Below are 19,366 nucleotides of genomic sequence, written 5' to 3'. Positions count from 1 at the left end.
AAGAGTAGGGAACAGGTGTAGGTCAAGTTGAAATTCCAAAAAGCTCTCTGTTCTTACCAAGATTCACCCACTTTTCTTGAATTGGATTGCTACATGCCTCTGGTCAGTTTTGAGTTCTGAAGAAGTTAAAGCAGACCTTTTTGTAAGGGGTCAGGGAGCATAGGGTTTGCACTTTTTATGGAAGAGAAAACTTCTGGATGTCTTTACTTTGCCACAACCACTAATGTCACTCTAGCTTGCAGTACGAATGGAAATTGTTTCCCACGAAGAGCTATTCATACAAGGCATAGAACCTAGAGCTGCACAGGTAGGAGTCGAATGAAAGCTGGTCTCGCGAGGCTGTCGGTGCAAACCTCTCTGCCCCTGCAAGAAAGCTGAAGGAGGAAACCCGGTGACCGAGATATCTGTGACCAAAGCTTAAGGTGGGGCCACTTACGGTTTGTTTTTATGGAACATGGTGTCATCTGAACAAAATTAGAAGAAAAAAATCACATTCCTGGGCCTGCTAGAGGCTGGCGGGACCTTCAAGTCTGTGGCCTTTAGACACCCTTCAAGCCTAGGCCTGAACCCGCTCCATGCATTAACATTCAGCCACACGATAGACAGGTGTATCGAGAATGAATCATACCAAGAGATGGGTGTGCTCCTCAGTATAATCAACCTTTTGAGGCCCCAAGGGAAGCATTTTTTCCCTTCCCCCCTCAAAATGGTTAGATTCAGGAAGGATCGGGGAAGAAGGACTCGTGGAGATGAGGGACGTGAGCAGGAAGGGGGAAGACTGCAGTTACATTGTGAGGCAAGCACTAAACTGTGTAGAAATTGTTAAATGGAAACATTCATATGTTCAGTCAGCTTTCAACCAACAAACTATAAACCTTGAAACTCACTTTGGGCAAACCGGGACAGAGAAGGCTGTGATGCTCGCCTCACCACAGTGGTCATTCGGTACCACCGAGTCGGTTCTGAGTCAGTCACCCTGGGTGCAGCAGAACCAGACCGCCCTGGTGTTTCCCGCTGACTCCCACTGCTCCGTCAGCACGTCCAACGCGGTGGGCTTCCAGTGGGAAACCACGGACAGTGAGTCTCTTCTCTTAGCCTAGCGCACGGCCTGGGCCCACCCATACTAGTCAACACTCTTCCAGCTGCAAGTGACAGAAAGCCTATTCCAAACGATCTCAAGTAAAGCCATGTATTTGGTTCAGATAACAGGCTTCCAGAGATAAGAGGCTCAAGGCATAGCTGGATTCAGGAACCCTGGCTCCCCCCCCCCCCCCCAGGAATCAATCTCTTTCCTACTCTTATCTCTAGTTTCTAGTTTCTGGGCTTAACGTGAACCAGTCATTGTGGGATGGGCCATCCTGATTGGTCAGGTTTGGGCCCTAGCTCAGCTGGGGGCAGCACTATACTCGCCGACTGCAGGGTTGGATTGATACCCAAAGGGAAAATGCGCCAGTGGCATTAGATAGGTATGGGGTGGGGCATGGCTGCTTGGCAGGCAACAGTGACCTCTGCCCATGTTGGTTATAGGCTTGCAGTGCAGCTGTGAAAATAATCCTATGTGGTGGGGCCATGGTGACCATCTGTGCTCTCTGTGCCCTCACCCGCGCCTGACTCCCACCCCTGTTGACTCCTCCCCACCACAACTTCCTAGGGGCTTCCTGCACTCCCTCCATGCCCCAGACAGAGACCAATGGAGCTCAGCGGAGAAGACAGTGACTCTGCACTAGGGCCGGAAGAAGGTCCAGCTTCAGGCTTGGTTTAAGAAGTCTGGGAGGAATGTCCTGGGCTGGTAGAACAGCCCCTTCCACGTGTGGGCCATGGGGTGGAGGTCGTCAGTGCCACAATCTACACCCATCCTTCACTGGCTGACCCGTCTGTACTTTCTTCTCTCCGCCCAGGACACGGAGGTTCTGAACACGGCCATTCTCACCGGAAGCTCGGTGTCCGTTCCTGTCAGAGTCGTGGGTGTGCAGGAGGATGGCTCGGTGGTGGACATTTCAGACGCTCTGGAGTGCAAGTCAGCTGATGAAGACGTCATCAAGGTGCAGAGGGATTCTGTCTGTCTGTCTGTCTGTCTGGTCCATATCCCATCTTCTTGCATTTCCTCGGTTCCCTGTGAAACAGGGGATTTAGTCAAATGCCTCACTTATGGCATCTGGAGTGTCTTCTGCCTCTTTGTAAGAGAGGGAGGAGCCCGGTGGAGCAGGTTAAGCATTTAGCTGCTCACAGAAAGGCCAGCAGTCCAAACCCACCAGCCGTTCGGTGGGAGGAAGATGTGGCATCTGCTTCCTTCATGATGAGAGCCCCACAAGCCCCCCTACCCATGGCGGGGGCCAGTGCTGAGTCAGAATCTACTGGATGACAGTGGGTTTTGTCTCTGAGACCAAAACTATCCGCGACATTGGTGCACTCAGCTTTTCTTTCATCACAGCACAACCGCGACTGCGGATGACCGGGCGGCACTCTTGGAGAACTTGGAAAGAGGGAACACTGATTAGCCTGCGACCCAGAGGAACGAAGGTTCTGGAAGATCTGGGCCCTGAATGTTGGGTGGGCGTAGCTTTTTTACTGTCTGCACCAGTAAGGTCACAGGAGCCGAAGAGGCCAGGATTTCTAGTGCAGACAGTAATATACGTTCAAGTCACAGTGACATCGCACTGTCTCCTTCCACGTGCTGCCAATGTGAATCGAGTCATCACCTGTGGGCCCCAGCCCGGTGTGTGAGATCTAGTGGCGGACATGTGTGCTGCCCCCTTCGTGGCAATGTGTTGAATTTGGAGCACATGATTCTCCTACCCTTCTTTGAGGGCTCTGGTTAGACCCCCGGTTCAGTGTGTCTGGTTTTTCTGAACACAGTTCCTTCCGCAGCAGTGCCTTCAGGAGAAAGGGTTTAAATGTCCCAAAGCACCCTTCCTTCCTGGAGTTGCTCAGAGAGCCCCAGGGCCAATGGACTCCTTCCTTACAGGAAATGAAACGACTCAGCATAGAGTCCTTCCCGGCAGCCTGCCGGCTCCCGCTTAGAGGTTAAGGGGACTTGGTCTGAGTCTGCAAACAGTCCCACCTGGGGGTGGTTTCTGTGGGATGAAGACCTGGGCAGGTTGATGGAGAAGAAATGATGTGTCTGAGAGGCCTCATTAAAAGGTATTTAACCCTTGGGGAGTCTGGGTTTGGCACAGCCTGTTGCCTGGGCTTGGATTTTCACTCTTGGTAAGTGGACGCATTGTCCAAGATGGTGCGTAGACTTGATGACAGAAAGACATAGGTGCAGGCTTTCTGCAGTGCCCGAGCTGTGGGCGGGGCTTGAGGAAATACTCCCCCACCCGCACCCTTGCTTTGAAGCCCATTAAACTCGTGGCCCCTGTGTAAGGCACCATAGATAGATCTGTGCCATAGCGCTTCCAAAGCTGCCGTCTTTACCTCGTCTTTACCTCCTCTTTACCTGACTGCCTCATCTTTCTCCCGTGGGTTCAAACTGCCAACCCTTTGGTTAGCAGCCAAGCACTTTGCTCTAAACAAACCTCAGATCTTAGATAGTCACCATGTAGTAAGATCTGTCTCAAACCACACCAGCTTACCTCCTCTGATGTGAGAGAAAAAAAATGTTTTTTTTCCATTTAAGAATGATTTGATTTCAATATATTTAATCTCTACATCCTTCCAAGGTGAATCAGTTGACTGACTACGTAAAAGGATGCACAATAAGCATGAGTATGGAAATAAGTTGATGCAGTACCAGCAAGAATGCATTTCCTATTAAGATGTGAGAATTGAAAATCCTATTGATGATGCTTTGCCCTTGGCCACAGATGCTGAAGGTCTATTTGTGGCTCGTTAGCCTCCTCTCCCATCCAGAGAGCCTGGTGTGGACTCCCGGAGGGCAAAGTGACTCTCCTGCCCTGGAGAACTCCAACCCCAGCTCTGAGGCTGGCACTCATGATTGCCTGGCATTTGACTACTTTCCATTCACAGAAATGCACTAAAAATACCCTCCACCTGGACCAACAGATAAAGAGCTTTGGAAAGCAATAACTTTTTGTTCAGCAGCATAAACTCTTCTACAGACTGACACAGCACATGCAATGATGCCGAAAGCAGGAAGATCACAGGCCAGTGGATGGAAAGTCTTGTGGAAGCATCTCAGTGCTGGGCACAGCTCTCCATGTGACTCCTCCAGCCCCAGGGCTCTGGCTGCCATCAGCATGGCTTCATGTGGCTTGTCAACAGAATGTGAAGCAGAGGGAGTGTGTGTGTCCCACCTCCAGGGATGAAGACAGGAAAACTCCCAGAATCCTCAGGTGAAGGCCGTGCCCACACAGACATCATTGGCTATGGCTTGATGGACATGCTAGACTCTGCCCCTTTGTTCACGGTAACAGAAGATTATGTAACTGCCACACCCAGTATGATGTCCTTCTCCAGAGACTGGGCACCTCCCGAGAACATGTCAAAAGTCCTAAGATGAGATTTCACCATCTTTGCATCTAAGGAGCACTCCAGCTGCACTTCCCAGACAGATGTGTTCATTCTCCCGGTACTCCATGGCGTCTGTCCTCTTTGTCACCAGCACTGTCTTCCCAAGGCACCGGTCTTCCTCATTTAGGGTCCAGCTCTTGGCATGTACAGTAAGCGCTGGGAAAGGTCAAGGCTTGGGTCAAAGTGCCGCCTTTGCTTTGGAACGCTTCAAAGAGGCCTTCTGCCGCGGATCTGCCCGATGCCACTGCCAATGATCTTCAGCAAAATTGTACTCGCGTGTGATATAAACAGTCTGGTTCAATACTTTCCACGGTCCCTCAGATAGTTTTCCTATGGCGGGAGCACAAGCACGGGTCTCTCCCAGTCAGCGGCCAGCTAGCTAGCTGTCCTCCAGGCTTTGGGCAGAGATGAGCGAGTGCTTCCAACTTTATATCCATTTATTGAAAAACCTCAATTGGTATCCTGGCAAGACCTAGAGCCTGGAAGGGCTGACAGCCCCTGTCCCTTCTCTACCCACGGATCCCAGGCCTGGCCCAGGGCCTGACACACACCAGGTGCCCAGTGTGGACTGTGTGCTTGAGGGGGATGGATGATGGGGTCACCCAGAGGTGAGGGCAGCCGTTTTCGTAGGAATATCTGCAGTGAATCCCATCACAGAAATTCTTCAAAGGGACTCAGGCTGCAGGGAGGGCACTCGGGCCTGGGCCTGGGCTCCTCGCCCGTCTCCCTGGTTCCCGTGGAACGCTCCCCGTCCCTGCGTAGTTACAGAGCATCTGCTGCGTGGAGGGAAGGAAACAGTTTGGGGCGCTACAAACGTGGATGACTATTAATCACCACTAACAGTTAGTGTGCGCCGGGTCCCATCAGCACACACCCTGCCTGTCAGCACGCCCCCTGTGGGGACGTGTGTGCCGTGATGCTGGAAGCTGTGCCATCGGTCGTCCAAATACCAGGAAGGTCATGTATGAGGGAGCAGCCGAGCACATTCCTAAAATGTCCCCAATCAGAGAACCCATTGGGAGTAGACGTGGCTCAGCCCTGGAAGACGCTAGGCCACCAGGGCAGGCTGCTTGTTTTCTTCCATTTGCTGATTCTCTCGGAAGGTCTTCGCGGGAAGGAAGAAAAATGGGGTTTTAGAGTGTGATTCCATTGTCATCTCTGGAGGTCTCCCTTTCTGACTAGGTCTTGGGCTTCCATTTCTAAGGGATTCGTCACTGCAGTTTGTCCATACACGGTGACTTCCAGAAGCCCTGTAGCTGGTCCGGCGTTACCAGCAGGGGGCGAACATTTCAACTCCTAAAGAGAAATAGGAATGCATCCACGCTGATCTCGAAATGGCGCCCTCCAAGGTAGTCCGACAATAATTAAGCCTCTCTGCTTCCAGAAAGCTGGACCAGCAAGAATGAGATGCTAACAGGCTCACCAGAGGGCATGTGCATGCTCAAGCTCCTTAAATGGGAGGCGTCTCATGTCTGTGCTGGGCTCCGTGATGGTGGTGAGTCACCTGAGGGACCTGCTGTCAGAGGACATCTAGAGTCAGCCTGGTGTGGGGAGCAGAGCGCTCAGTGGGGCCCGAAGCTGCCGCTACAGAACGTCAGCAGTGTTGAAAGTGCAGCTATATCCTCTGGGTGCATGCATAGCCACTACAGCTGGGCTCTCAGGGTCCAATATGGAAGCAGCAATGGTGGCTCAGTGGTGAGATTCCTGTCTTCTATGCGGGAGACCTGGGTTTGATTCCCAGTCAATGCACCTCCTACACTGTCACCCACCCCTCACCCCATCTGTCTGTGGTGAGCTGCATGTTTGCCAGCATGCTGAATATGTTTCAGCGGTGCTTCCAGATTAAGATGGACTAGGCAGAAAGGAAGGAGAAACTACTTATGAAAATGAGCCACGAGCACTCCGTGGATCAGTGGGGTCCCCTCTGGCCTGGAGAATGGGGAGTGTCACACGACCCCTGGCAGGGAGCTACAGACTCCCTGACTTGAGCTAAGAACCTCGCTGTTTGGGTGGAGCAGAATCAGAAAGCTGTGGAGGTAGTGGGATCAATATCACATAAAATATGTTCTTTTATCAGTTAGCTTTTCTGCTCACTTGATTTAGTTGCAAGCAGCAGAAACCCACATCCAACGGGTCTGATCCTTCAGAGCAGGAAGCATGTTGGTCCAGTTGTGAGGGGTTTTGTTTTCTTGATGCTGCGCCGTGATCCACACTGAAGGTCAATGTCTCTGATCTCCATCAGGAAGGGTTGCAAGTCCTTTACACTTTCACCCAGCAAGGTTGTGCCATCTGCAGACCTCAAGGGGTTAATAAGCCGTCCTCCAAACCCGATGCCGCGCTCTTCTTCATACCGTCCATCGTCCAGCTCCTGGGGTTCTGTGCTCAGCACACAGAGTGAATATGTGTGGTGAGGGCATGCGACCTGATACACACCTTTCCTGATTTTAAACCATGCAGTGCGCTCTTGTACTGGTGTGAGCTCATGTCTCTCGGTCCCTGCACAGCTGTGTGAGTGCAGTTTAGTGTTCTGGAACCTCCTTTCTTTCCAGAGTTATCCATACGGTGTTATGAGTTACATAATTCAATGTCTTTGCATAGTGAATAAAAAAACACAGTGACTTTTTTTTTTTAAATTGGGGGCTCTTACAACTCTTATCACAACCCATCCATCCATCCATTGTGTCCAGCACATTTGTACATTTGTTGCCATCATCATTCTCAATACATTTGCTTTCTACTTGAGCCCTTGGTATCAGCTCCTCATTTTCCCCTCCCTCTCTGTCCCCTATGAATCCTTGATAATTTATAAGTTGTTATTTTGTCATGTCTTATACTATCCAATGTCTCCCTTCACCCACTTTTCTGTGGTCCATCCCCCAGGGCGGGGGTTATGTATAGATCCTTGTAATTGGTTCACTTTTCTACCCCTTCTTCCCTCCACCCTCCCAGTATCACCAATCTCACTACTGGTCCTGAAGGGTTCATCTGTCCTGGATTCCCTGTGTTTCCAGTGCCTATCTGTACCAGTGTGCATCCTCTGGTCTAGCCAGATTTGTAAGGTAGAATTGGGATCATGATAGTAGCAGGGAGGATGCATTTAAGAACTAGAGGAAAGTTGCTACATCATTGTTACACTGCCCCCTGACTGGTTGTATCCTCCCCATGATACTTCTGTAAAGGGATGTCCAGTTGCCTACAGATGGGCTTTGGGTCCCTACGTCACACTCCCCCTCATTCATAGTGATAGGATTTTTTGTATTTGATGCCTGATACCTGATCCTATTGACACATTATGATCACACAGGCTGGTGTGCTTCTTCCATGGGGGCTTTGTTGCTTCTGAGCTCGATGACCGCTTGTTTGTCTTCAAACCTTTAAGACCCCAGACTCTATATCTTTTGAAAGCTGGGCACCATCAGCTTTCTTCACCACATTTGCTTATGTATCTGCTTTGTCTTCAGTGATTATGTGGGGAAGGTGAGCATCATGTAATGACAGTTTAATAGAACAATGTGTTCTTGCATTTTGGAAGTACTTGAGTGGAGGCCCAATGTCCATCTGCTACATTAGTACTAAACCTATAAATATATACATATAGATCTATTTCCCCATCATCATATATAAATATATTTACATATGTACATGCCTGTATTTAGACCTCTATAAATGCCCTTTGTCTCCTAGTTCTTTCCTCTATTTCCTTCTACTTTCCTCTTGTCCCACTATCATACTCAGCCTTCATTTGGGTTTCAGTAATTCTTCTCAGTTACATTGCCCTTGATCAAGCCCTACCAGGACTCTTATGCTTACCTCCTCATCACTGATTTTGGATCACATATTGTTCCCTTGCCCCTGCGTTTGTTAACACCCAATTCCTTTCTTCCACTCTCCCCTCTCCCATGTCCCCCTGGAACTATCAGTCTCATTGTTTTCTCCTCCAGATTGTTTACCTAGCCTCTCTTATTTAGATAGACCTTCAGAGATAGTAATATGCATAGAGACAAAACAGAGCAAATCAAAACAACAAAAGAAAACAAAACAACAAACCAATGACGAACAAAAGAAAAGCCTGTCAATAGTTCAAGGTCTTATTGTTGACCTTTAGGAGTATTTTTCATTTGAGTCTGATGGGGTGCTAAGACCTGGCCCCAAAGTCTAATTTTGGTATTCCCTAGGGACTTCCTTGCTCTGCTCCCCTTGCTGTTCTGTTGCACACTCTTAGTGTTTTGCCTCTGTGTGGTGGGATCAGATTGGGAGCAATTCCCACACTGTGTCTCCAGTGTTGTCCCCTGTAGGGTTATGGGTTAGTGAGGGATGTCTTGTCTCTTAGTGGGGCCAGCCATATTGTTCTTTCTGTGCATTGGCTGCTCTGAGCAGGGATATTGTCCTCAAGGCTTGGTGGGCCAGGATGTGCTCCACTTTCTTCTTCCCCCTTCATTTGCTCCTGTGTGCTCTGATCAGACATGTCCCTCTCCCTGAGCAAAACACAGTAACTTTCTGATCCATCTTTCACTTCCAGCCACGATCCATCTGATGTCATCAGTGGGATCTCTCATCCCATGTCCTCTTCTGAATCCGGCTTGGACTTCTGACAGTTCCTTGCAGCTATTTTAAAATTCAGCATAATTTTACTTGCCTGGCTTTTTAATGATATTGTGTGATAGTTTATACATTCCATTTTATCATCTTCTGTGGAAGGAGCACAGATTGGAGTCTCTTCCAGTTGGTTGGTTAGGTAGCTGTCTGCCAAATTTCTGCTCTAGCTCTGTATTAATTTGTTGAAACATTTCCACGGTATTCCTTCAACCCCTAGAGCCTTGTTTTGTTGCCAGTGTCTTCAGTGTAGGTTGGTCTTCTTTCAGTACTATTGGTTCTTGTCTACATCTTGCTCTTGAAACAGTGAACGTGGACCAACTCTTTTTGGTCTAGTCCACTGCATGTCCAAATTTACAGACAGAAAAACATGGGCAGAGAGTGTTTTCTTACGTCCTCTCTCACATACAGTCAAGTTGAAAGACAGATCTGGGGATCCCTCTTCTGACGTAAGGTGTTTGTATGTTGAGATGTTGGCAAGTGACACGGTGCTGACCAAAGACCACGGTGGACATGATCGAGGTGCGTGGGCCACTTCTCCGGGTCTGCCAGGCTGCCGTGCTGCACAAGGTGCCTGTGGGAGCAGGTGGGGGCTGTGGAAGATGAGCCTTGGCCGTGGTGCACTGGGCTTTGGCTGGAGCTGAGGACCAGGGAGGCGTTGATGATGGAGAGCGTAGCTTGCTCCCAGCCACCAGATTCGGACTTGTTTTGAAAGGCCCCGGTGCTGTGGGCTGGCCGGGTGTATCTAAGTGCCCGTCAGACTGACAGTCAGTTTACAGAGGAGTGGAGGTGCTGGGCTCTGGTGTCCTTTACCCCTCTGTAGGCCTTCCTGACGACACTGCCTAGTCTATGCCTAGCTTCTGCTTCCTCCTCTTTGTCCATCCCAGCGGCCAGGCAGCGGAGAGGAAACCGCCCGTAGGTTGGACGCTGCTGCCTCCTTTTGTCCTCTGGGTGTGGCAGCGCAGGTTTGCGTTCCGTTCTAGTTGGAGACCTGTTGCCTCCTTCCTGTTGGCCAGTAGACAGACGTCACTGCCTTCTCAGCCTTGAGCTCCCCTGCTCTCTGAGTGACTTTGTATTGATTAGACTGTTTATCTCGGGTGCTGGTCTCCCTAACTGAGAACTGCATTCATGCGTGGTTTCGTGGAGGGAATTTCCATGACCTGTGACCCCCAGCCTCCTCCTCACCCCAAGGAACTGTGCCCCCTCCCCTACCTCCTCCTGACATGGGTCAGCTGCTTCCTCTGGTGGTGTTTCCCACAACATTTGCACCCCTTGGCACAAGGTTGGTGCTGGGTGTCCTCGGGTTGTTTTTGACTCATCAAGTCCTCGTGTACAGCGGCAGGTAACCGTGCCCCGTCCTGCGCCAGCCTCACAGTCACCCCCACATTTGAGCCCATTGCTGCTGCCCCTGCACCCATATATATGAAATGGATTCTAGTGCAAAGGTCCATTTGATGAGCTTTGACAAGTATATCTTAGTGCAACCGTGACTAAAATCAGGCCAGGAAACTTACCCACCTCCCACACCCCATCTTTCTTTGCCCCTTTGGCTTCCTTCCTTCCCTCTCTGTCCATCCAGCAGCCAGTACATGGACTCTCTGTCACTAAGGAGGCATCTCCATGGTCTAGAGCAGCAGTTCTCAACCTGTGAGGCGCAACCCCTTTGGGGGTCAAATAACCCTTTCACGGGGATCGCCTGATTCATAACAGTAGCAAAATGACAGTGATGAAGTAGCAACGAAAATAATTTTATGGTTCGGGGTCACCACCACACGAGGAACTGTATGACAGGGTGGCGACGTGAGGAAGGCTGAGACCACGGGTCTGGAGTTGCCTGCACACAGAGACACGTAGTATGTTCTCTGTCTCTTCCTCTGGCTTCTTTCACTCAACGGAGATTGAGATTCACTGAAGGGACCATGATTTGCGTATCCATGTGTTGTTGGACGTTTGGGTTGTTGTACAAGTCGTTATCTGGAGGTGCTTTCGGATTTGTCTATCCACTAGGTCAGCAATCCAAGCAGCCACTCTCTGAGAGAGAGAGGAGGCTGTGTGCTCCTGGACAGGACTACCGGCTCGGAAGCCCTATCAAGAGTCACGGTGGGTCCGAATGGACTCAGTGGCAGTGGGTTTGATTTCCTGTTGTCCGGACATACGTCTCCATCTTTCTTGGGTAAAACACTGAGAGGTACAAGAACCGTATCATATGCTAGAAGCCTGCAAGCTTTAAGGAAACTATGTAGCACGTCCCAATGTGGCTGTGCCATTTTGCATTCCCACCAGAAGGACAGGAGAGCCCCAATCCTTACTCTGACACCCTCACCAGGAAATGCAAGCTCTTTGCCTTGAGTTGATTCATCTCCGAAGGACTGGATAGAACAAAGTAGAACTGCGGGTTCTGTGGGTTTCTATGGCTGCCAATACTTAGGGCAGTGGAAAGCCTCTTGAGTCTCCTGGGGAGAGGCTGGTGGCTTTGAACTGCTATCCCTGCCATTGGCGGCTCAGTGTGACTCCCACTGTCACCTGGGCCTCCTCGCTCTCACCAATAGTGAGTCTTTTTGATAGAAGTAGAAGTATTCCCTTTTTTGGCTGTAATTTACATTTCTTTGAGGACTAAGGGTGGTGAGCATTTTTTCCCTGTGCTGTGTGCCACCCACACACCCCCTTTGATGAAGTCTCTAGTCAAATATTTTGCCTATATTTTAACTCTGTGGTGTGCCACCATGTTATTGAGTTTTGGGAGTCTTTTAATATTCATCCTACAAGCCCTATACGAGGTTTGAAAATGCTTTCTTCCACCTTGTGCCTTGTCATTTCAAATTCTGGAAGTGTCCTGTGAAGAGCAGATGCTTCAGATTTTGGTCAAGTCTGACTTGTCACTTTCCTCTTTTTCAGATGATGTGTTTGATGCTATATTTAGAAAAGTGGGTGAAGGGAGACGTCGGACAGGACAAGACATGACAAAATAATCATTTGTAAATTATCAAGGGTTCATGAGGGAGGGGGATGTGGGGAGGGAGGGGAAAAATGGGAAGCTGATGCCAGGGGCTTGTACCAATGTGCTTGACACAATTGATGGATGCATGGATTGTGATAAGAGTTGTACGAGCCCCTAATAAAATGATTTTTTGAAAATAGCCTAGCCTAAGGTTTAAAGTTTTTTCGGATAGAATTTTCTAACCTTTCATAGTTTGAGGTCACCAGTTTAGGTTGTTAATCCATTTTGCTCATCTATTATTTTTAAATATGGTGATGTCTTTTATCCAAGTGCTGTGCACCATTTGTTGAGGAGACCATCCCCCCATCCCTTCGACCCCATTGAATTGTCTTGACACTCTTGTTGAAATCAATTGGTTGTCAGTATGAAAGCTCTTTTATAAATCTTAATCCAATCCCATTGATTTGTAAGTCCTTTCATATGCCGATACCATGGTCTCTTGATTATTCTAACTTTGTAGTGTGTTTTGTAAGTAGCGTGTGATTCCTCTAATATTGTTAGTTATTCTTTTTTTCCAGTACTGCTTTGGAGACTTTGGGTCCCTTGCATTTCCATGAATTTTAGGATCACCTTTACAGTCATGGTCAACAAGACAGCTGGAGTTTTGCTAAGTGCCACATTGAATTTGTAAGTTGTTTGGGGGGATATTTCCCGCCTAACGTGGATTCCATTCACACAGAACCTACAGGGCAGAGTAGAATGGACCCTAAAGGGGTTCGAGGCTGCCAGTCTTCACGGAACCAGCGGCCTCTTCCTTCCATGTGTGCTCCCACTACCAGCCTCCTGGTTCCCCGCCCAGCTCTGTGTCGGGCGGATTGTTGATCGTCTTGTCATGGAGAGGTGAGGTGTTTCATCAGGTGCCTGTTTTATGTGTGCATCTGTTGAGCTGGCCATGTGTTTTTTGCCATTTGTTCTCTTGAAGTTGTGCTAGACTAGTTCTTTAGGGAAAATAAAAGGATCTATTTTGAAACTCTCAGTGTCTGAGGGGGTGGGAGATAAGTATTATGGAGCCACCTGTTTGGCTGTTAAATTTCGGCATGCAAATTCATGCAGCTTGCTCGTTCCCCATCTCCATCGATGGCGGCGGGCGGGAGACTTGTGACTGAAGAACTGTGGCTTAGACCCAGAGCCTGGCAGTTGTGCTGTTAGGAACGACCGTGGCATATGGTAGAAGTCACTCCCTGGGGAGATTTCTAAGAATAGGCTGCTTGCCTCCCATGTCTTAGGGTTTTAGGGAGTGTCTTGGGCAGAGCTGGGCGGAGAGAGTCATTCAGACTAGGTCGCGGATGCCTTATGAACTGAATTATCATCCGGGAGCGAGAGCAGAGAGTGGACTTTCTGGGATGGTGGGCACCTGGACAGAGATGCTCTTCGGGCCTGAAACCTGGCTACCTTTGGTGCCCTGAGGAGGACTCAGTCCGTTTGACTCCGAGCTTGGTTGATGTTTTCCAGCATGGCTCCTTGGGCACCCGTGGGCCGAGGGCTTAAGTGTGTCCTCAGCAGTGCAGTAAACCTAAGCACAAGAGCACGTCTTCCTGCACAGCAAGAGCTCAGCCTTCTTGCTGCCAGCGGCACCCTCTGGTTAACGAGCAGGTCTCCAGCAACTGTAAACGGTACGTGGGGACACTGTGACTCAGGGAGGCTGGTCAATGACTCTGCCTGAGCTCGCTCTTGGTGACACCTCATCCCTGTTGTATTTGTAGGGTCCCCATCGATTTCACACTCGGGACTCCCTGCCCGAGTAGCCATCACCTACCATCAGTCCTTTGAGTCAGACCTAGTTACGACTTTGACCCCGCTGTCCATTAAGGTAACCATGCCCACCTTGTCGTTGTCAATGAAGGGCTGCCACTTGGCCCCTGCCACCACTGGGCCCCATCAGTCTCATAAACATGATTGTCTTTTGTTAGGTGCAGCAGAACCAAGCACTGCCCCATTCCTGTGCATGCTGTGGTGAGGGGGCCTGGTTGTGGCAGCTCCTCTTGCTTAGGGTCTTCTTCTGGGCTGACCTTGCACTTTACCGAGGATTTATGTCCATCTCCAGGGACTGGTCTCTCTTGAGAACACGGCTAGCTTCACTTCTAAGGAGGATTCTGGATTTACTTCTTTCCAAACAGACCGGTTTGTTCTTTTGACAATCCGACGGTCCTTTCAGTAGTCGTTGCTGGCACCGTAATTCAAATGCGTCAATTCCAATTTGGTTTTCCTTATTCCGTGTCCCACTTTCACAGTCATACGAGGCCATGGACAACACCGTGGCTCAAGTCGGGTGCACCTTAGTCCTCGAAATGACATCCTTGCTCCACAATGCTTTGAAGAGTCTGGTGCAGACGATCAGCCCAATGCAACACATCTGCCTTCTGGATGGCTGCTTCCATGAGCAGTGGTTGAGGGTCCAAGCAAGAAGACATCCTCGGCCACTTCAATCTTGTCTTCGTTTATCAAGATGCCATCTATTGGTCCAGTTGTGAGGACTATTTGTTTTCTTGAAATCAGCTTGTAACCCGGACTGAAAGCTGCAATCTCTGATCTTCACCACCAAGAGCTCTCAGCCCTCTTTTGTTACAGCAAGCTGTGTTGGGGCGTCTGAGTATGTAGATTGTTCATGAGCCTTCCTCTGGTCCTGATGCTGCATTGTTCTTCGCACAGTCCGTCTCAGCAAACAGAGAGAAGAGGCATGGTGAGAGGTTCCAACCTCAACCCACGTCTCTCCTGACTTTAAACTGGGCAGTTAGTATTCCCTTGTTCTGTCCAACAACTGCTTCCTGGTCTGTGTACAGGCTTCAGCTGAGTGTTCTGGAATTCCCATTCTTGACAAGATTATCCATAGTGTGTTAGGATGCACACAGTCAAATGCTTGTGCAGAGTTAAGAAAACACAACTGGACATCTTTCTGGCATTCTCTGCCTTCAGCCAAGATCTTGCTAACATCAGAATGATATTTCTGCTTTCTAAAATCTGGCTTGGATTTCCATGTGTGTCCTAATTCCAAAGAAAGGGAATCCAAAAGAATGTGACAATCATAGAACCGTATCATTCATATCACGTGGAAGTAACTTTTGCTCACGACGGTCAAGAAATGGCTGCAGCAGTGCGCCAGCAGGGAGCTGCTAGCGACTCCGGTCATAATCATTAGTGTCTTAACTCCATTAAAACCGTTGTATAAGATAACAGTCACTGCAGTCTCCAAGGGTTCCCTTCACAGATGCACACCCGTCACTATGAGGAGATGTGTGTATTCTGACCACTCCATGTTAGTTCGTGATGTTCAACCTGATAAATGTATTCATCTATGCCAATTTCCCTAAGTCTCTGGATACCTCCTTCTAATATATATATACTTTTATAGATATAAAGGCAGCCCTGGTATTTCAACTTGATTTAGTGCACGGTACTATTTAATCCACAAAACAATCAATCATTCAAACAAACCAGATCTTTTTTTAATCTTTTGAAGTGAAACACCGAATGGAGAATCTCTGCTTAGTGCTCCCAGGCCAGTAAACTGAGCTGGATCCAACTCTATGTCCTGTATCACAGCCTTGCACCCTTCACGGCCATTTCACACGTCTTCCTTGGGGGTCGCCTGGTAGAGATGAGAAAAGCCAAGCAGTTCTTTCGGAGTGTCGTGTACCTCCTCATGGGTGACACTCCGTCCTTTACCTCGCTGAGACTGAAGTCTCAGGATGTCTAGAAGCAAAAACGGGCGGTGGGGAGGCCCTGGGGATCTTAAGCAATGTCTGTGAGGCTTCTACCCCCTGTGATGCTCGAGGGAAGGCCTCAGGGGCTGCTCCTAGAAGTCGCCCAGACAACTCTGCCTCTTTCACTGCTGTGCTAATCACTCCAGAAGGATGTGGAAAGGATCCTGGTTTTACTGGGGAGTTGACCTAGCAGACAAAGCTGGCGTGATCTCTTTAGACGAGAGTAAGAAGGTTAGTTATGCTTGCAGATGTGGACTCAATGGAATTTAGTGTCCCTGACTTTCCAACTGTCTGCCCATCTGTCCCAATCCCAAGTTTCAGCATTCCAATTCTTCCAAGTCAATGCCCTCATGTTAACTTTAGACATGATTCAAGGTTAGTTGGCATTGGCGTTCACCCCCTCTTTGGATAAGGGTCCGGGTGTGGTTTGGGGTAATATCAGCCTGTTACTAGCAGAAAGAGGCGTTCTTTCGGGGAACCGTGGCAGCTTCCAGGTCTTGTAGGAGATGCTTGAGCTGTGACTCCAAAGCTCGAGCTCATCCCTTTCTTTCGCCGCTTTGTCAAGAAACGCAGGGCCCGCCAACCAGCTCCTTCATTCTCCTCGCGCATCCAAAATGCAGCCACCCAGAGCCGGACGCCTCATCACGCAAACGGGATGCACGGTTGGGGATATTTGTGGGTATTTATTGGCATTGCTTAGCAGCGCTGCCTTTACTACAGAGAGGGAGTCAGCAGCGTCTGCAAGACGGGCATCCTTGAGAAGCAACTTAGAAAACTCTTCCAGACAGCTCTGGTTTTTCTAGGACCATGCTTGGTACCAAATGTCTTAGGCTGGCTTCTCTAGAGAAGTGAAAAATATCATGGCTTATGCAATTGCGGAGCCTGAGAAGTACTAAATCATTGGGTCATATATCACACAGAAGGCTTCTCCTGACTTGTGGTTGTAGGGGATGATAAGCCCCAAATCATCTAGAAAGCTGCTGTCTCACTGGTTGTGAGAACTGGTGAGTCCCCAAATCTTCAGTTCAGGCATCAAGTTGCTGACTCAAGTCCCAAGTTTCTGAGGTCAGAGGATGATGATGAATTGGCTGCAGGATGAAGAGTCCATAAGCATTGCCAAAACATATATTGATAGTGGATGGAGTCCGTATCCCCTTCCCCCATGCCCACCCCCACCAAGGAAATGCCCCTTTCAACTGACTGGCTACACAGGTTAGATCACACTGTGTTAAATGACTACATAATGTGTTAGTCCGGGTAGACCAGAGAAACAAATCCAGTGAGACTCATATGTATGTAAGAGAGAACTTTATATCAAAGAGCAATTGTACATTAAGAAAACATTCCAGCCTGGTCCAGGTCAAATCCATAAGTCCGATATTAGCCCAAGTGTCAATACTAGTCCATAAATTCCTCTTTAGACTCACACAGCCATGCAATGATGCTGAATATAGGAAGATCATAGGCCAATGGGTGGAAAGTCTTGTAGATCCAGTGGCAGTAGAAGTATCTAAGCACCTGTGTGGGTCTCTACATGGCTCCTCCAGTTCCAAGGTTCTGCATCCGTGTGGCTCCATGTGGTTTGTCAGCAGGAAGATGAAGCAGAGTCTGTCCTGCCTCCAGGGAGGAATACAGGAGTTCCAAGAATCCTCAGGAAAAGGCCATGCCCACACTGAGGCCCCATTGGCTATGGTCTGATTGACAGGCTAGACCCCACCCCTTTGCAAGTTGACAGGAGATTCTCTAACTGCCACACATAATCCCCGCTAAACCATTGAGACACACGGCCCAGCCCCATGGGCCAATCAGGTGAACCATCACAATTGCTTCAGGATCACCCACCTGACAGGCCCAGGATCTGAACGAAGGCACCTTGGCCTCAGTGGCTGCTCGTGGCCCCTTGGTGAAAGAGTATCACAGTTGCTCCACGAACACAAGAGACTACTTCCTTCAAGGACAGGATTTCCCACCCTTCTCTGGAAGGGTCTACAAATGGACTTGTTTTAAGCATATCCTAAGAGGTTACAACCACCATCCATCTCAGACGAAGATGTGTTCTCTTTTTCTTTTAAATATTCCAAATGTCGAAAGAGAAATTCACTTGTGTTGGGAACTCGGGACATTAAATAAAATGCCACAACGAGCTAGAGCGCCTCTCCCAGCCAAGAGTTATTTGTACCAATCAACAGATACGTAATGGACTTGGATGAGAGCAGTCGTCTGAGAATCTAATGCAATCCCCCCCAAGTGTGCAGGGAATTTCGTCTGAGCAATTTATTAGTATTGCATTGGTGTGTATCACTAAGGCCGTTATGGACTTCCAGAAAGTAATTCTGCCTTTCCCAGCTGCTGGAAATATAAATCCCCTCAGAGCTGAGGACATCAGAACCTGATTTCTCAGAGTGGATGGGCTGGGTGACTTGGTTCACCTTTTAGACAAACGGGCATGTCTTGTTCCCGCTCCATTGTCCAGGAGGGTAGGCTTTAACCGGAAAGGACCATTCACATTCACAGACTTAATTCATTCATCGGTTGTGCACATCTTCTAAACTACTGTCAGATTAAGGCCTAACTTAAAATGGAGAGACAGACAGGAAGACACACACACACACACACACACACGGAAGTAGAGGAGAGAGAGAGAGAGAGAGAGAGAGAGAGAGAGAGAGAGAGAGAGAGAGAGAGAGAGAGAGATTTGAACACATTTCTTTGGATTTTCGATTCCTCCTTGTAGGGTTGGGCTACCGTTTGTAAGGAGGTCCCTGCAAACTGTGAGTGTATAGACTTTGAACATCTTAGTGTGGTGGAAATATATGCACAAACACACACCACTTTAACAATGTCCACAGGGACAGTACAAGTCAGTGATGCTGATAACTTTCTTTCAAGGTGTGCCGCCATTCTCTCGCCATTTCCAAATCGCCCCACCTTGGGGACATAAACACAATGCCCCCTCAGCCCCTGAAAGCACAACTCTAAGCTCCCTGAGCCCCCAACCCCTCCTGCCTGTCCCTGGTAACCGCAAATCATCTTTGGTTTCAGTGTATTTGTGTATTTTATAGAAATGAGATCATACACTATCCGTCCTTGTGCCACACTTACTGATGTCACTCAGCATCGCGTTCTCAAAGTTCACCCATGTGGCCTCCGTCAGGGCTTCATCTCTGTTCATTGCTGAGACATAGCCCATTGTGTAAAGCTGTGGCTGTGTTGTTTTCACGAATCCTAAAGCCTAGTTGAACAAGCGCTCTCTTGTGACAGTCAGAGTCTCAGCCCCCACATGATGGCTTAAGAGCATCCTCGTGGACGCTGTGGAATTCTACGAACGCTTCCTGTCATTAAGGGTATATGCTCCGGATAACACTCCATTAAACACTTGTCGATTCTGACTCATGGGAACAGATGTGTGTCAGAGTAGGGGTTTCAATGGATGATTTTTGGGGGACCAAATAAATATAGACTAAATCACTGTATTAAAACACCTGGTGGGATGCAAATATGAAGTGGTGCAGCTGCTGCGGTGGCAGTTTCCCAAAAAGTTAAATGCAGGATCATTACATGGCCCGGCAATTCTCCTCCTCATCTACCAAAAGGATTGTAA

The 19,366-nt window shown here is 48.9% G+C and overlaps 1 protein-coding gene across 1 annotated transcript in view; it reads left to right on the top strand.

The window, feature by feature from the left end:
* TMEM132B (transmembrane protein 132B) overlaps positions 1–19,366 on the top strand; it is a 200,549-nt gene that overhangs the window by 157,468 nt on the left and 23,715 nt on the right. The window contains exon 4 of the mRNA XM_075534627.1: positions 1,899–2,042. Coding sequence (XP_075390742.1) covers positions 1,899–2,042 — 144 coding nt within the window. The remainder of the gene's footprint in view (positions 1–1,898; positions 2,043–19,366) is intronic.

The sequence above is a fragment of the Tenrec ecaudatus genome, chromosome 16 (genome assembly GCF_050624435.1).
Source record: "Tenrec ecaudatus isolate mTenEca1 chromosome 16, mTenEca1.hap1, whole genome shotgun sequence".
Classification (NCBI taxonomy): Eukaryota; Metazoa; Chordata; class Mammalia; order Afrosoricida; family Tenrecidae; genus Tenrec; species Tenrec ecaudatus.
The sequence above is the reverse complement of the archived record's forward strand: the minus strand, read 5'-3'. Positions and strand labels throughout refer to the sequence as shown.